This window comes from Pygoscelis adeliae, unplaced genomic scaffold (assembly GCF_000699105.1).
Source record: "Pygoscelis adeliae isolate BGI_AS28 unplaced genomic scaffold, ASM69910v1 Scaffold300, whole genome shotgun sequence".
Taxonomy (NCBI): domain Eukaryota; kingdom Metazoa; phylum Chordata; class Aves; order Sphenisciformes; family Spheniscidae; genus Pygoscelis; species Pygoscelis adeliae.
Genome location: NW_008824004.1, coordinates 1,874,424 through 1,891,955, shown reverse-complemented (window position 1 = coordinate 1,891,955; position 17,532 = coordinate 1,874,424). Strand labels below are relative to the sequence as shown.

At 38.8% G+C, this 17,532-nt stretch overlaps 1 protein-coding gene across 1 annotated transcript in view; it reads left to right on the top strand.

Annotated features, from left to right (window-relative positions):
• Positions 1 to 17,532, top strand: part of UTRN (utrophin) — a 377,019-nt gene that overhangs the window by 174,743 nt on the left and 184,744 nt on the right. The window contains 1 exon segment of the mRNA XM_009325465.1: positions 4,748 to 4,937. Coding sequence (XP_009323740.1) covers positions 4,748 to 4,937 — 190 coding nt within the window.

Genomic DNA, 17,532 nt, shown 5'->3' with positions numbered 1-17,532 from the left:
CACTGCTTAGCAACAACTAAAACATCGGTGTGTTATCAACATTGTTCTCACCCTAAATCCAAACCACAGCACTGTACCAGCTACTAGGAAGGAAACTAACTCTATCCCTGCCGAAACCAGGACAGCATAATATTTTTTCCTGCAAAGTAATCTAATCTCTGCAGAAATTCTTTTTAGTACTCGATAGACAATTAACATTTAGAATAGCGTCTAACTCAGTGTCTGCAGCTTAAAGGACGATATGCTATGTGGTTGGAGGGACAGAAGAGAAAATTGATCCTGTGTGTATGGGAGTGGGGGGGGATGACAACCGACGTCTGTGTATGTATGTGTGCATATATGTGCATGTAAAAAGGGCAACTGCTTTTGTAAGGAGGTGTCAAGTTAGGGGAATAAAAATCCTAGGTAATAAAGCCTCTGAAGTTGATGATGTATCCTGGGGAGTGAGAGGAGGAGAACTTCAGTGGCAAGAAGAAGGTAATGAAGGAAGCAGAGTAGATTTGGAGGAAAATGGCACGTCTGTCACTTTGTGCTTTTGATGTGGCAGCTGGTTTCCTGGTTATGTCCACTGAGGGATGAGGTACAAAATAGGCAAAACTTTGTATGGCTTATTCCATGTGATCGCTTAAGAGAGAATAAAAATTTATTAATCTCTAAGTGTTTTGAGACACAAGATAGGATTTGTCAAATGAGTAAAACATTTCATAATTATTCTATGTAATGCGGACAAATTATTTTCATGGTTCTTTAGAAAACTTCTAGTAGATTGTGGGAAAAGCTTTGGCATGTGACAAAACTTCCTTGGCTTTTTACTTTTACATTTTCTGAACTATGTCATAGTGATGAGGTCATCTCCTGAAATGGCCCTTCCTGACCATTCATTTGCATTAAGATTAGGGACTGCAGCAACTATAGTTGCAGCATCAGATAGTCCTTTCTTTCCTCAATGCAAACTAACAATTTTTCAAAAAATGCCATTAACTTCATTTGAATGTCATGATGATATCTGGGGATGAAGATGCCATTTAGAGGGTGAGGGGAAACAGCTCCTTGTTGGATTAGCAGTAACAGTAGACTACAGCTCTGTAGTAGTCTCATTCGCATTCAAACTTTGCAGTGTTTTGGCTAGAACTGGCATAAAACTGCCCACCACTCAGAGCAGGTGACCAGAAAGAAGAGCTCCTGCCTGCAAGCCTCTAATTATTTTTGAATCTGCTTAAAGTCTGGAATAACAAGCATTCTGTTATGTATAACTGAAGCTCCTCAATTATCACTGGGGCTACTGTTTTGCAGTCTGCAGCCTTTCAAAGATGAGTATCTGCTTTGTTTTTTAACTAGGGACAGAATGTAAAGGAGAACTCTCAGAGCTGATGGGTAGCCAGAGCATGGAGCTGCTCAATGTAACCCCATGGAGCAGCAGAGTAGAATTAAAAGGGGAGAATGTGCAGTGAAAGCACCTTTTCAAGGGAATGAAGGTTTTTATACTTGCTCTAAATGCAATAAATAGAAATACTAGTGAACCTTGAGTGACAAGGCTTGCTTCATGTGGCAGATCTTGGGACATGCAGGGGTTGTACATGGAGCACACATGTGGCCCTATGGCTTCTATAAGCACAGATCTGTATCTATAGCATAATGCTTTACAATACCAGTTTGTTTCCATGCTTGGAGGTTGTGGAAGGGGTCCTTAGTAACATCACCTGGGAGAATCACAGTCCTGAATAGCACAAGAATGTTATCAGGAAGACTGTAGCCATGGTATGTAAAGTTGAAGGAGCTTATTTTAAAACTGTTGGCATTAAGAGATTGAAGCTCCTCAGTTTGACATTGTGTAAATTGGATACTCTGCCCAGTGGCTATTTATGTTCTATTTTTATACTTTAGGGTGAAACTGTAGTAATTCTGTGTGGTTTTGCTGCCTCAGTAATGGATTATAGTTGCTGTCTGTACTGTCTCGGATGTTATTTTATGACTTTCTTTTGATCACACATTTGTATGCATTGCATATTTTTAGTTTAAATCTGAAAAAATAATTAGGTGGAACAGAAACCTGAAACAGTGCCATGAAAACTTAAATAGTAGAGTTACAATTTTCTTTTTCTTGAAATGTGTCTTTGCTAACAGAATCTGCTTAGACCTTCTCCACTATCACTGTGTTAAGTGAAGTTAGCTGCATTTGTAAAGGATTCTCCAGGTTCGCCTTACATTTAATTCTTACATCCTGGAAGGACCCTCTGTCTTTTGAGGCTGTTCTAACTGTATTAGAATTCTTTGAAAATCCGAGTCATCTTTCTACCGCATGGGGTAGTCATTAATCTGCAGTACAGAATTCTCCATCATTTTCTATTTTACATTTGTGGCCTTTACTGGAAGGAAATGAAAGTAGTTGTGTCTGCTCTGTAAAAGTGTTGCTCATTACTGCTGTGCAGGTCCTCTTTCAAAGCACCCATGTAATCTTAGAACATTAGTTGTAAATCTGTTGGTTTATGCTGCTGGAATATGTATTTAGTGAAAAGAATGATTTTCAGCTTTAATTCAAATATCACGACAGCGATGGGACTGTAATAGGATTTCATTCTTTCCTTCAATTTCAACCAAGCAGAAAGTTTGAGAAATTAGAACTTTAGGCTGAAGACGACATTCTTCAATGAATGTTATTAGCTACAAAGTTCAGGTTGTCTCAATTCCCATCTAGTACATCAGTACTTAGACTTAGAGATCTGGGTCACTTACAGTGTTTCATCCTTTGGGGCTTTTCTTTTTCTTTGAAGGTCAGCTTTATTACCAGTCTGTTCTTCCTGTTGTCACTCCTGTTCTTCCACCTTTGGCCTTAACCTCCTGCTAGGGAAGAAAATCCCTGCAGAGGGAGAGGGTTTTGAAGTCAGGGCTCATAACTGCTTTTACTTTACATTTTTCACAGTTCCTTGTTGTGCTCTAATTTTTGAGCTGGTGCTTGTTACCTTTTCTAGGCAGTATCTATCAAACCATTTGTCATCCCTAGCGTGCTATTTATTATTGTTTCTCAAGAGTGGGTGAAGCATTCCAGAGCTTCAAGTGAGAAGCAAGAATGAAGGCTTCTTGCCCTGCTTGTCATTTACCAGTAGCCAAAACTTGGGCAAGCATGAAGTTGGGAATGATTCACACAGTCTTATTTTGGATAAAGCAATTATTAACAAGTGACATAAGACCTAAGCTCCTAAAGTGGGGGTTGCAACACTATCTTTTTGCAAGTAGTCTCCAGATTCAGTTGATTATGCTAATACTTAGGAATGTAAGCCTGGCAGAATTGGGGTTGCATGAGATTTTCTTACTGACCTTGAAGGAAAACAGCTTTTCCTTGCATCTGTTCTGATGTGCTAGTAAACCAGAATACCTGCTTTGAAACATCATCCTGAATGGTACTGAACACCTGCAACTTCTTTTCTAAAAAGAATATTTTAACTACTTTTGAAATTCATGATTCTAAACACAGTGATTCCCTAATACTGCTGAGCAGTACTATTGCCACAGCATGGCAAGGAAGAAAGAAAGACTAAGTAGAATAGGAGGAGGCATTAGACACAAGTTTGGGCCTGCCTGGAGAAACGTGTTCAATTCATGTGAAAATATCAAATGCTGAGTGTTTTGGCCTTATCTTACTTGAAATTAAACATCACTTTACCCCTGAAATCTTACAATATGGTTAGTGCTTGATGTGAAAATAAAATTGAACTTCCTACTTATTTAGCAGCAGTGTTCTAGATAGTAGCCCTGTTAGGGATTTCTGTACAGTATGCTGGTGTGGGACAGCTTGTTTCTTTTGTCTTGATTTTGGAAAAGGGATACTGCAGAATAACAGCCTTAAATGGATGGAATTTAGCTTGGCATGCTTTAATTAACGTTGTTAATCAGAGCTCTTAAAATTGCTGATTATAACAGTTTCCCATCTCAGTTTCATTTCAATGACAAGGAAACAGTTCTGTTACGCAGAAGTAGAATGTGATCTTTCTTCTAGGAAATCTTTTGAAGTTGCTTACCAACGATATAATCCAAAGGTTTTAAATGAGTTCCTTGCATCTTGAAAAATCCTCTTACAAACAAAAACTTTTGTGTTTGTACCAACCAGAGATCTTTTGGATTGATTGAAAATTTGGACTATATTCTACCAGTCTTTTTTTAGATTTAAGTATGTTGAGCATGGCTTGACTGTTATGATGGCAGTGTATTATTCTGTTTGAGTGACAGTGTCAGAAGTCCTGTCTTTTAGCAGAGAGAACCTGGCATTTGACTTTTCATCCCTCAGCACTTTAACTCTTAAAATTTAGGGAAATGTTTTTGCTCACTGTAAAAGAGGAAGAAAAAAATCCCCCAAACCCTCAGTGCTTCTACTCCATATGATTTTTGTTGATGAGGAAAAGCATTCACACTTTTCACACATGGGAATAACACTTCTACCATTTGGGGTAGCATAAGTCCGTGATGGTAATACTCAAAAAGGAAAAGCTAGGTTTTTAATTAATAACTTTGTTTCTTCCACATGCCTTTTTAAAAAGGGCTGTGACATATATAACCAGTTCAGAACATCTCTGGGTAGCTATAGATATAATAACCAGAGAAACAGTGATATAAATAATGATAAAACAAGCTGTGACAGTTGTATAGTTTCTTAACAGAGATAACTTTCAGATTTCCTTTTAGTGGTTTCATTATGATGTATGTAATGCTGTATGTTATGGGGGAAGTATTCTGACACTTGTCTTGTTTTCAGAGCTGTTGATAGGCAGAATTTCTTGGAGACAGAGCTGAAGACAGTACAGGCCTCACACAAGGATCTGGAGAGCTTCCTCAAGTGGCTTCAAGAGGCAGAGACAACAGTTAATGTTCTAGCAGATGCATCCCAGCGTGAGAACACTGCTCAGGATAGTGCCTGCATAAGGGAACTCAGAAAGCAAATGCAGGTGAGAAACTATTCATGCTTTTTCTCAATGGCAAATGTTATAAAGGAAAGCTATCTGGAGTGGGGAAACCTGCAGCCTATTGGAAGGTGTTTAAAAAACAGTATTTTAGACGTCAGGTGTGTGAAGGAAGCAGATTTTTCTTCCTAAGGTTTGAAATACATATTTTGTGGACATCTGTGGCACTGAGGGCTCTTAAATGTCCTTGGAGGGTGACTGTATTCAAGGAAGTGTATACTTGATTAAACCAAGTCATGTTGTGTGATTGTCCAGCCAAACAATTTAATCTACTTCCCTCCAAGTAAAGCTTCCCGGACTGCACTGTCTCCTATCCCTGCCTGCCGCCTTTGTCTTGCTTTTCCAGCAATCCAAGAAGTTGTCATGCTTGGATCACTTCTCCTGCTGCCCAGCAGCTCCCCAGCAGGCCTTCCTTCCTGTACAGACTGGAAACCTGACAAATAACTGAGCAGGAGACTAACTGACACCACATACACTTTTTAATATATGGACACCCTAGCTAGGTCTAAAACCTAGAAGGGAGATCCCTTCTCCCTGTCTAAGAAGCACGGACTAGCTGAGTACCACATCGTCTGGCTGTTCCTGCCTTTGCATATCTCATACACCTCCTTTGGGGAGGTAGGAGGGAGAGAGAGGAGCTGGGTTCAGTCTGCGTTCAGGATACAGTGTATTGAGGGAAAACAGGAGGAAAGGGTGTGGAGACCTGACAGCTCTTTTAAAAATTAATATCTTTAGGTCTGTGGCAGCAAAAGGTTCAACTTTACTGGCTAAAAGGATTTTATGTTTCTATGATATATGAATTTCCTTTGTCCTGTTTACCTGATGTGAACGCTGTTCATGTGTCATCTTTCTCCTGAATGTTTTAATACATTTTTTCCTTCAATTAGATTGCCTTATTTAGCACAGTTATTTTGATGTGCACAGAACTGGGTGGCTCGATCAGTTATTAAATCCTGCACTCTGGGTTTGGAATAGTGTCGTCTGTGGTCTAAGTTCATGGAGTTTGAACAGCTTATAATGGAAAAAAAAGTGCTGCTTTCAGTAGTGCTGTTAATCTGAACATATCTACATTGAATTTAAATGAAACAAGACAGTTTAAAGTAGCCGATAGCAAGCTGCTCACTGTAATCGTAAGGAAGAGAACAATATATTGTGGAAGCCTGTGTCTGTTGAAGATGACATGTCACTCACCAATGTTTATATGATTCTGGTCAGTCAGGTAACTCATTTGTAGAGATGTGGCTCTTTGTGAAATGCTGAGACTAGTCTGTAATGGCAATACCTGGAAGTCAATACTATACTTTCTATTGGCAAAAACCCCCCAAACTAGTGTAATGGAGGTGGAAGAGCTAAAATGGGTCCACAGGAAACTAACAGTATGAGGCAATGCTGTGTGTAAATAGACTTGTTTCTGCATTACCTTGCATTCTGTGTAGTCAGTCACACCAAGATAAAGCTGATATTTCACAATTTGCTTGTTGGCTCTATGCAGCTGTGAAGCACCTTGCTCATGGAAGATTGTTCGCCCTCCTTCATTGTGTTGCAGTCTGGTTAAAATTGCCAGAGTTGTGATGTGTGAGGGCCGAACTGCTGGGCAAGACTGCCTGCTGTGTGGAGAAGATCTATAACCAGCTCTTGACTATGCCCGTTGTCCTGGCTTGTAACCATTGAGAAGGCAGACGTAGGTGCTTGGGCACGGCCTCCACTTGTTCAGCATCCCGTTACCTGATATCCTCCATCTTTTTCTGTGACTGTATGCTTCTACACGCTGTGCACGTGAAGCATAATCACTTAACTTAGCCATGACTTTACATAATATTGTGAGCTTTTTTCAACTACCAAAGGAAGTAGAGCATGTCAAAGACTGTCATAGCGTAATGGCTTCTGAAATGAACTTTTTCCCCTACCATCTTTCAATCTCACTTTAAATATAACTGAAGACATTCATATTGTGACACTAGCAAACACTCCAAAACCAATGTTTCTGTTTTCAAATATTTGTTGAAATGAATTTTTGAAAACAAGATGAAGCTCTAACATCTCGCTGTACCTTAAAAAAATCAAGCCCACTCCCTTGCAAGTTCTTAAGCTTAGTATCTGATTAAACAAAGATAATTTCCTGTTCTTCCCCTGTTGAATGGTATAAAATAACGTTCTCTTTGTGCTCTGTTGAATATGTGAAGAAGTATTTCTTCTAAATGGTTATAAGAAGAATGTAGGGCTTGTGACTTTCTCCGCTCTGTGTGAAGATGCCTCTGCTCCTAAGGCCTGTGCATTGAGTAAAACTTTACTATGAGTTTAAGGTGTGATAAATTCTAGGTGAAATATGTGCTGAACATAGACAAAACATGATGAATTTTTTGTTGTTATACGTCATGCATTTTCAAAATAGGATCATCTGTTAAGCTGGCATCTGCGTGTGCATGGGAGGACTATCCCCCATTACATTTTGGGGTTAATTTGTTTGGCTGCGTCTCAAGCCACTCTGCAGTGGAATCAGTGATCTGGGCACTGTTGAAGCCTTGTTTTGCCTTCCATTTTGACATCTGAGGCTAGCAACAGTACTATGCAAATAATGCAAACATTGAGTGCGGTAACAATTTCTTTTTGAAAAAGAGGAAATTCACAATTATAGCATCAGTCTTTTTTAATTCATTCTCTCAGTATCTAAATGTTGCAGAAGACTTTCCGTTCAGGTTAGTGCCAAAACAGTCCAGTCTGTGTTGCAAAATGTTTAGCAGCCACCTGAAAGAGGCTAAAACCTAATTTGAAGCAAGATTCAGACAATGAGCTAGGAAATAATGAGAAGTAATGCCGGGTCATGTGTGTGAAGTCCTGTGCCTACAGATGTAAAGGTGTTCAAAATAATTTGAAAGTCTTGTTTTATTGTAAATTAAAATCAACATGACTAGTGGTGGGCTGTTTGTCTCACTACTTGATTCAAACTTGTGTTATTAGCTGGGAAGGAAAAAAGCAGAACTGCAAGAAGGTGGCAGGTGTCGACCGTGGGTTCTATCTTACATGAAAGAGATTTGAACTCTTGCACAGGTATTTCTGAATGCCTCAGTGTTTTTGGACTTGTGCTGCTTCATAGGTTTCCTCGAAAGATGTTCAGTAACAGCACATCAGCTAATGATGGTAGGCTAGAGCTGGTAGGTTAAAGGAACAGACTTGTGGTGGGAGCAAAGTGTAACTATAAGACAGGAGCAATGGAGTACGGGGGAATGGTTCAAATGAGTGGTGGAGATGAGGAAAGAAGGTGAGTCTGGCAAGGTGGAGAATACAGGTGGTAAGATTTCTAGATCCAGAGTGGAATGAAGGCTCTGTTTCCTCAAAATGATGTTGTCATCGGTGCTGGACAGATTAGGAACAAAATAGAGTACAGGTGAAAGGGGCTTGCCTGAGCACTGGTAGAAAAATTGATTCAGTTCTAAAAATAAGGATGAAAAGGTTGTATTAGCAGAATTGGATGGGAAGAGTTTTTAAATGTTCTGTATGAAGAACCTGAACCTTGCATTCATCCCCTCAGGTGGAAAGTGCCTGAGAAGAGGCAAACCAGTGTATAATGCACTGGCACCTAAGCTATGCATTATCTAGGATCATATGAACTTGTTGTGCTACCTGTAGTTGGTGCCTCCATACTGTGCTGATTGATGTGCTTGAAATGGGTATGTACCTGTTCATGTGGAACTATGCACATTAAATAATATGATTACTTGTACTGGTATCTACCACTTACTGTGTTGATAACGGCCTCCCTGAACCTTTGCTACAGCAGCCCCTCTGTTACAGGTTTAAGTAGATTTGTCATGGCGCCTTTGGAAGTAATAAGAAATAGCTGTATTGCATTGGGAGTGCCTCGCTGGTAGCAGAACGCTTCCTTGCTCTTGAATGTCCTACTGCCATCCTTAGATGGCTTAAATAATTCTGCTTTGTCATGGGCAAAACATCAAAATGATGTTAGCTCTTTGGATTCAAAGATGGCTAGAAAAAGGGGTGATGGCGCAACTGCATGCTTTTAATTTGTCAAAACCCTATTCTTTCTTGTCCTAATAAGTCATTCAGGAAAAGATTTTAATTGGAAATGGCTCCTGAAAAACATTCCTACTTTCTGGCGCAAGTGAGAATCCTTTGAGATCCCTTTGTCTAAATTAGCTTTAAGAGAGTTTTCATAGCAGAGAGGTTTACCCCCTGTGGTTTTTCCTTTTGTATTGGGTAATCTAGTTTTGAAAATCGCCTGTGTGATTTATTAGCCTTTAATGTATGGCTGATATAATTAGGGCAGGTATCCCTCTGCTCCTCTCTCAAGATTTGTAACAGTCTGTTATTCACTCACTCTACAGCTCTGCCAGAGCTGTGTTTAGTCTGAGAGCGAGAGCATCCTTTCCCAGAGTGAGGGAGCAAATGCTCAGTCTGCCGATAGAAAGCAGCTACTAGGGGAGAACAACTGTTGTGATACACTGGAGCCGTCTTCCCGAAGGAATTCCTTTTTTGTTCCTGCAGCTTTCAGGCTTAAATTAATAACCTTTCCTGGCTATTTAGTGCACTCCTGAATGGTGGCAGGTGCTCAGCTGCTCAACAACTTCATTTACCCTCTGCAGAAGCACAGCTGAGCAGTACTGGTTAGAAGAATCTGTGAAAGCTGTTATTTTTTTGCATTTGTTTTGTGGGGTTATTTTGGGAGAGAAACTTATGCTGTATCAACCTCCTTTGCCTTTGAAACGTATAAAGCCTGTGGCTCGCAAAAGCAGTCCTGGAAGAGAGCATGCTCAGAAAGCTGGCAAATCATTGTCCAGTGACCAGGAGGAAATGATAGTTGCTCTTCATTTATAATGCAAATTCTGAGGTGTCTTCAGAAGTGTGGCAAACTTAAAATGATGGCTGTGGTGAGAACATCTTTGCAGAAAGTTGTGGTGTTGTTGCATCGTTTACAGAGGATGGCAGTTTCTTCTCCCCGTTACCAGAAGCTTTGTAAGGTAAGAAATGTAAGCCCTAAATCTTGAGTGTCTAATGCTAACTCTGTTGTCTTTCCGAGATAAAAAGAAAAGAAAGTAAGAAGGGGATGAAAGCCTAGATACTTTTGACAATCTAGTGTGTTTTTTAAAGCCTGCCATGCTTTCATGTGTGTGTTTTGTTAAAGAATATAATACAAAAAAAAAAAAAACCCTGTGCTTGTCAATGATACACTTTTTTTTTTAAAAGTGCTCTCTTGCCTACCATTTAAGTGTCCGGAAGGAAACTGTTAATGTCCAGTGATCTTGTATAAAATACTACCACATCTCCTTTTCCAGAGGAGTTGGTTAATTCTTGGTAAATGCAGTACTTTAACTCCTGGGTACCCATTACGTAGAATAACTGTGTTCTTCCATGCCCAGTGTTTTTGCTTTTGAGCTTTATGAAACTTTTAATTAGGAATGAGTTCAGCACACTAATACACAGCCACGAAATTTTGACTTCACCTGCCTGTATTAGAGTTCTTTCAGAGATAAAAAAATAAGGAAAAGTTGGAGGAAAAGCTTGTTGACATAGGCTACCACTCATATGGGTATTTTTGCTGTTACCTCTTTTGCTGACTGTTTCTGCTTCCACCAAGACTGTGTTTACTTTTTCTTTTTGCACAGGTTCAGTAGTTCAGAAGTTTAATACTGTGGTAATGATGTAAGCTACCTAGTAAAAATAATTTTTTTAAGTAGGTTGATCACTCACCAGACAGACTAAAATAAAAAAAATAAAATTTCCAACTGGTCTGTAAAGTCCACAAGTTAATAATGCTGTGGTGTTGGTGCCTGTGTGGAATGGTCATACTGTGGTTTATTATTGGACTTTGATATAAGGATCCTGCTTCGTAACTTTGGAAAAATATAAAATTGGAGAGGCCTTCAGTTGTGTACTAACATAACCTTATAGAAATTCTATTTGGCTGCATTTGGGCTTGTTTTTTTATTCTTGCTGCTTCTGATACTTTAAAACTGCCTATGTTTTTTGGCGAAACTGTGCCTGAGTTTTGCATACAAGGTGTGTGAAAACCAACGTGCATGACCATGCCTTGTTCTGATCATAAAGCAAAGCCACCGTAACTCATCATACTTGCTTCAATCTGAAATGTGTTTTCTATTATGAAAAATTAAAAAATGACATGAAGAAAGAGATCCCACCTCTATAGTAGAGTTTGGAAGTAAGAAAATGGTATAATGTGGTATCTGGTTCATAACAGTGAAGCTTGGAGAAGTAGTTCTGGCATATGGGGAAAATCACGTTGTTTTCAAATTGGTGTTTCAGTGTGCTTCTGTTTACAAAGCTGTACTAAGAGGTGCATCTTCATTATGAAGAATGATAGACAGTAGTTTGTGTACATACAAGCTATTTTAACAAACATGCCTGTTATTCTTGTCTTTATCAATTCTATCATTAAACAGCCCTGTTAGCTTTTGTGAATAAGGCAAATCTTTTTTCATTAAAGTCATTGTTTTTAATTGTCTTTTCGTAAGCACTAGGAAATTAAAAGACCTTTAAAACCTATTTAGTCACATTTTTGTGTATAAGCTTGTTTGTAACAATGTTTGTGAAACAAGAACTATTCAGTGACTCTTGCAGTAATAATTATTTGCTGATTAACCTGAGAGCCTAGTAAATGGCTGGATACTTAATTTGTTGAGTTTAAATCTACCCAAGGGGTAGTAAAAAATCTTCTCAAAGGCTGTTGTTAAAATACATTTTCTGATTGAGAATGCATGCAGTGATAGCCTTGGGAATTTTTGTGTAGCTTAAAATTACACGTTGTATGTTTTTCTGTTTGTTTAAAAAGTCATGCAGCTTATTTTTTTTCAGATGTTTGTGCTTAGTTTACTGAAAGCGGAATTGTTGGTCTGCCTGTAGAGTTAAATCAGACACTGATTGAGGGGAAAAAGGAATGGTTTACAATCCCAGTCACTTCCAGCAGGTGTCAATGTAAGGCAATGATATATGGGAGTCTGGTGATGGAAATGTTAATACTTAGATGAGAAAATGGTATGGAAATTACAAATTAAAAACAACTATGACAGCCCGTCAGGAAGGATTTCTTGTAGTGCTCTATATAATTCTGTCTTCAGAATTTCACAAGTTTGTACATGTCTTGTGAACTTTACGGATACACTAATATAGTTCAGTTCTGCCAAAGAGAAGTTATTTAGTATAGAGTATATGAATTATTGCATTGTGGACAGGGTAGTTGCTTCATGAACTAGCGTCTAAATGTTTCATGTTAAGTGTCCTCTGAAGCATAAGAGTGCCAAGAGTGCTTTTTAAAAAAAAAAAAAAGCCAATGAAATATTCAAGACAAATTCTTGAAGTTAGTGTTTGTTTTAAACTGCACTGTTTATAAAAGAATAAACAAGGCTTTATTATTGAACTGTACTGGGGAAAGTCATAATTGTTCCTCCTATTAGCAGCTTTGTGTAATAGTAATGCTCAGCATTCATAGTCTTCATTTGCAAATTTCTTAAAAGCAGAAACAAAACTAAACAGTTTGACATATTACAGCATTGCTGAAAAACAGGAAATCCAAGGTTTAGGATATTTCTTCTTTTGCTGCTTTTTCATTCACTAATTCCTTCGTACCAAGGTGAGTTTTGCCAGATGTAACTTTTCACTAGTATTGCTATTTGATTCTTTTACACTGAAATTAGTGGCGTACCAGGGCAAAATGTGTACACTTAGCATTGTGTTGTCAGGACAATGCATAATAAGTTTTGCTTTACTGTTAGCAGCTTTGTTTCATAACTCTTTTGTAACATTTTGACACTCAAAGTGAATGACCAGAAAAATGTTTTGTAGGGGCTGTCATCTGCTCTGTGTTCTTGCTAATATGTGATTGTTCCATAAAGAATGTCTTCTATTGGGTATATCCAACTAGCTCAGACAAGAATGAATTTAGATTTTTATTGGGAATTTAAAAAATCATGGTAAGGTACAAATCGATAGATCTCTTCTGAGAGACCAGAACTGCAATGTTACTTATGAAAATGAAGTAGAAAATTGGGAAGCTTTCTCTAACTTCTCTGACAGAAGTGACAGAGTAGTGCGTCTCTGGCAGACAGGTAAGTGATTACCTTGAAATATGTATCCTACTTGTGGAGCTTGACCATGGTATTTTTGAAACATTGCTAGCATTCAGGGACTGGAGCATTCATCTACTGGAGGACAGACTGAGGAACATAGCTAGTAGCTGACAGAGTATTTTCTGATTTCTTTTGTGATAACTTCTTGAGAAGAACCCTGTTTAAAAATAAATAAATAAATAATCAGCCCCCTTCATATAAAATACTTGAAATATCAAACCTTATCCAACATGACTCTTCACTTGAAGACTACATGGTAACTTGGGTGAGTTCCTGACTTCCTCAGCTGTGAAGAGACATGATGCATCAGAAATGTGTATCTTGTGCTTCTTTTTTATGAATACATAACTTAAAATGTAATTATCTCATTTTCTGCCATTTCTTTTTTTTTTTATGGCTAGTGTTCAATTTATAAAACCACAGGAAGTTAAAAGCACAATGAATGCTGGGGTCAGCCAAAATCCTCTTTTGCTGTGACACTGGTGATTGCATTCCAGAGGACATTTACATTATGTTGAATTTTGAGAGTAGCAGTGAAGGCTCTGTTCCTGTGAAATTTTGAAAAATTGTGAAGGCGGTGGGGCAAAAAAAAGTGTGAAAGGCTTTGAGAAATGGGTAGGTTAATCATGGTTCCAATGAATTCAACAAAGATGAGTTTTCTAATGTTTACATGACTTCAAGTTGATTTAGAAAATAAATCATTGGCACTTGATCACATTCAGGTATGAAATACAGGTAATCAAGTGTGGATGAAGAGGAGGCATTACAGCAGTGACGCAGTACATATTTATTGGACAGTAGAAGTGAGAACAAAAGTTAATTTTGGAAGCGTGTCCTGAAGGAGGCTACTATATTAAGCTAGTTGTTGGTTGGAAAATGAAGCAGTGCCTCTGTCATCAAAAGCATTGCTAAATTATGCAGACAGTTTCTTTTTATAGATGAGAAGGTTAAGTCTGGACTGCTCGATATTGTTCTAGTAGTACAAGGGACGTTCTAATTATATCTAGATATACCATAAAGCCTTATAGAAGGGAGGAGGCCAGAATTAAAGGCAACCTTGGATATAGTGGCTCTTATCTACTGAAATACAATGAGGCTAAAAGTGCACTGGTGAAAAAAAAGGCTATTTTGAAACAGGAAATTTAGTAAATAATATCTAATGATAAGCATCTGATGAGTTTCAGATTTACCTTTTAAGAAAACAACCGAGAAGTGTAAATGGTAACCACCCCACCTCCAAACACAGTGTTGAAAATGACTGTGTAGAAGAACTAGCATCCACTGTGATTTCATGAGACAGTGTATGTGGAGGGATGGGATGAAACATGGCTTGGGTGTATGGTAAGCGGAACAGGGTTAAGGTACAGCTAATGAAGACTTACAGAGCTTAAAGTGCAACAAGATAGCATGATGGTGTTTTGTGACTGAAAGGACAAGAAAACCTTATCATTTGGAGAAACATGAATAGGCTAAGAATGCACGTAAGTCAATGATCATTTAAAATGAATGAGATTGACATAATTTCTTTTTGGATATGGATTAAAAGTTGGAAAGCTGAAAACTGGTGGGAGAATACTTGAAATGATAGGCATCTGGAAGTCTTGGGAGATGAAAATTGATTTGTTACTGGCATTTATTACAGAATAATCATAGCAACTACAGAAGCAATGGAAGGCTGAAGGGAGAAAGTATTTAATGGCTTTAAAAAATGAGGTAGATGAAGGCTGGAAATGACTGTCCAGTAAGTCAAAAGACATGAAAATTAGAAATATGGACAACAAATGAAATTCGACTTGGAAATATAATAACTATAATGGAATTTAATTCTCCGTTGGTATCAAATTGCACCTTTGTATGCAGTTTGTCAGTGACATACGAAGACAGATAGAGGCTTTGGCGTGTAGGCAAGATGTCAGTTGTTAACTGTTAGCATGTTATGGATTGATTCCCTTTGGACTTTTGGAGGGATCTGGTTAAAAAAAAAAAAGAGTGGAATATTGGAGGGATATTTTCCTGTTTTGATAAACTAGAGAGAGATGAGATCCTGAGAAATCCCATCATCTTCCTGAGGGTAGGGTAAGCTGATTCATGAAGACAAGGGACTGCCACAGATGCAGAATCTGGTTGTGATTGGAGATGGAGCTGAGCGGAATGGGCAGAATTTCAAGGAGAAACTTGTAGGTAAAGTATTGGGAAGACCTCTTGATAGTGAGATTTAGGAGCTCACTAAGTCTTTTTTCCCCAAGAACCCATGTGTCCTCAGTCCTTAAAGGAAATGTTTTAGTAAGTCCCCAGGCAACAGTTTAGTTTAGTAAGCTATTTCCAAGCATAAAAGAACAAGAAGGCGATTGTGAAGAGCCAGCATGGATTTTAAGAAGGGTCCCCAACCTGATTGCTTTCGGTGAGCAAGTTGTTACTGTCTCTTTGGGTGAAGGGAAAGCAATATTGTTCCCTGATCTTGACTTTAGAAAGACATTTGACACAGTCTCTGATAGTCAAATTGTGGAAATATGGACAGGATAGATGAGCGAAAAGGTGGGAAGAAAACTGGCTGGACCATTGGTGTTCCTCAAGGATTGGGACTGAGACTGGTACCATTTAGCATTGCTATGAATCCAAACAGTGGGACAGAGCGCACCTTCAGCAGGTTTGTGAATGGTATCAGATTGTGGGGGAACAGTCAATACATTCCCATTCATTGGGGCCTCAAGTGGGAGGCATAGGCTGACAGGAACCCCAACAAGTTTTTAAAAAACAACAAAAAGATCCCAAAGCAAATTCTTGCACCTGAGAAGGAATAACCCAATGCATTGGTACAGGCTGTGTGAGCAAGATCGTAGCCATCAGATAGGGAGAAGTGATTGTTCCTGTCTGCTTAGCACTCATGAGGTCATGTCTAGAATACTGTGGTTGGTTTCAGGCCCCCAGTTTGAGAGATACTGAGGGACTGGGGAGAGTGCAGTGCTTGGGGGCTGGAGCACATGACACAGGAGTAGAGGTGGAGGGAGCTGGCTTCATTTAATTTGGAGGGGAGAGGAGGCTCCAGGGGCTTCCAAATGCTGTCGCTGTCTACCTGGTGGGTTGTTATTAGAGAAGATGGAGCCAGGCTCTTCTCAGAGGTGCTTTGTGAAAGGAAAAGAGGCAGTGGGAGCAAGCTGCAGCAGCAGAATTGGGTGTAAGGGCAACAATTCTACACAGCAAGTGTAGCTGAGCACTGGAGTGGGCTGCCCAAAGAGGCTGTTGTATTTCCATCTCTAGAGGTATTAAAAACTGAAGTGGATAAGGTCCTTAGCAGCCAGACCTAGCTTTGAAGTTGACTTCTGAAATTGGCAGGAGGTTTGATTGTGTGACCTCCAGAGGCCTTCCAACTTGCGATTTTCTATGATTCTCTGTGCTACTGCCCTATTAGCTTATGAGTGAGGACTACAAGAATCAAAACTATAATGCAGCAGCTTTCAGCTGTGACTGTGTTGCCTAATTCCTATCAAAAGGAACTTCACGTTTTTACCCCATGTGAAAAATTCTTATTACTATGCTGAATTTTGATCTAAATCTGGGCCTGCTATGAGTCTGCTGTACAGCCATAGCACGTGTTCATTTGTGAATCCTTTTGCTGTAGTGTAACTTCAGTGGTAAGTGTGGTACAGTCAGGTATTTAGTGCATATCTGAATTTTGTGGCTCTGATGAGAAGGCACTTTAATAAGGTGTAAAACTTCCTGTCATCTAACCTGCCCCCCGCTTACCATTTTCAGATGATGTTTTCAAAACTCAAAAAGAAGAACATGCCACTGGCCGCTTTCAGAGAAAGGTTGTGCACATCTTGAGTGATGAGGCTGACCTAAATGTAACTGGTTTGTTTTGCCATTTGTCTAGTTATGATCAGTGCCAAATGAAACTGTGCAATAAATAGGTACTTTATTGTAAATCTTTTTTTACAGAAGACTCTGCTCTCTAGTGCTCTGTGTACGTATCAGGCTTCTCTAGAAATAAAATTGTTTCTCTAAGGTGAAAGAACAAGGAGAAACAAAATGGGAGAGGACATAAAGCTTCATAAATTTGGTATTTTTAACTGCTGCACCAATCATTCCTATTTGCAAGCAGAATGCAGCTTAACAGGAGGGAAGATGAGTTCTAGGATATAACTTTTTTTAATAGCATTTCAGTAGTATTTTGGAAGGGAGGAAAGGAGGACAGAGAGAAGATGAGTGAAATATTTCAGGACATGCTTTTAGAATCCTCTTACATTTAAAGGCAAGTCTGATTTTTGAGTTGAAAATATTTTGCTATTGCAGCGAGAATGAAAATGAGAATAAAATATGGGGTAGTTCTATTAAAGCATGAATGTAGGATTAATGGGAAAATTGACTTCCACAAACGTCACATTTACAGGAGCTGGATCAATATTTGATATATGAGACCATCTTACCATAGTATTTTACCACAGTGCTTTTTGATTGCTGCCATTTTTCAGAGAAATATT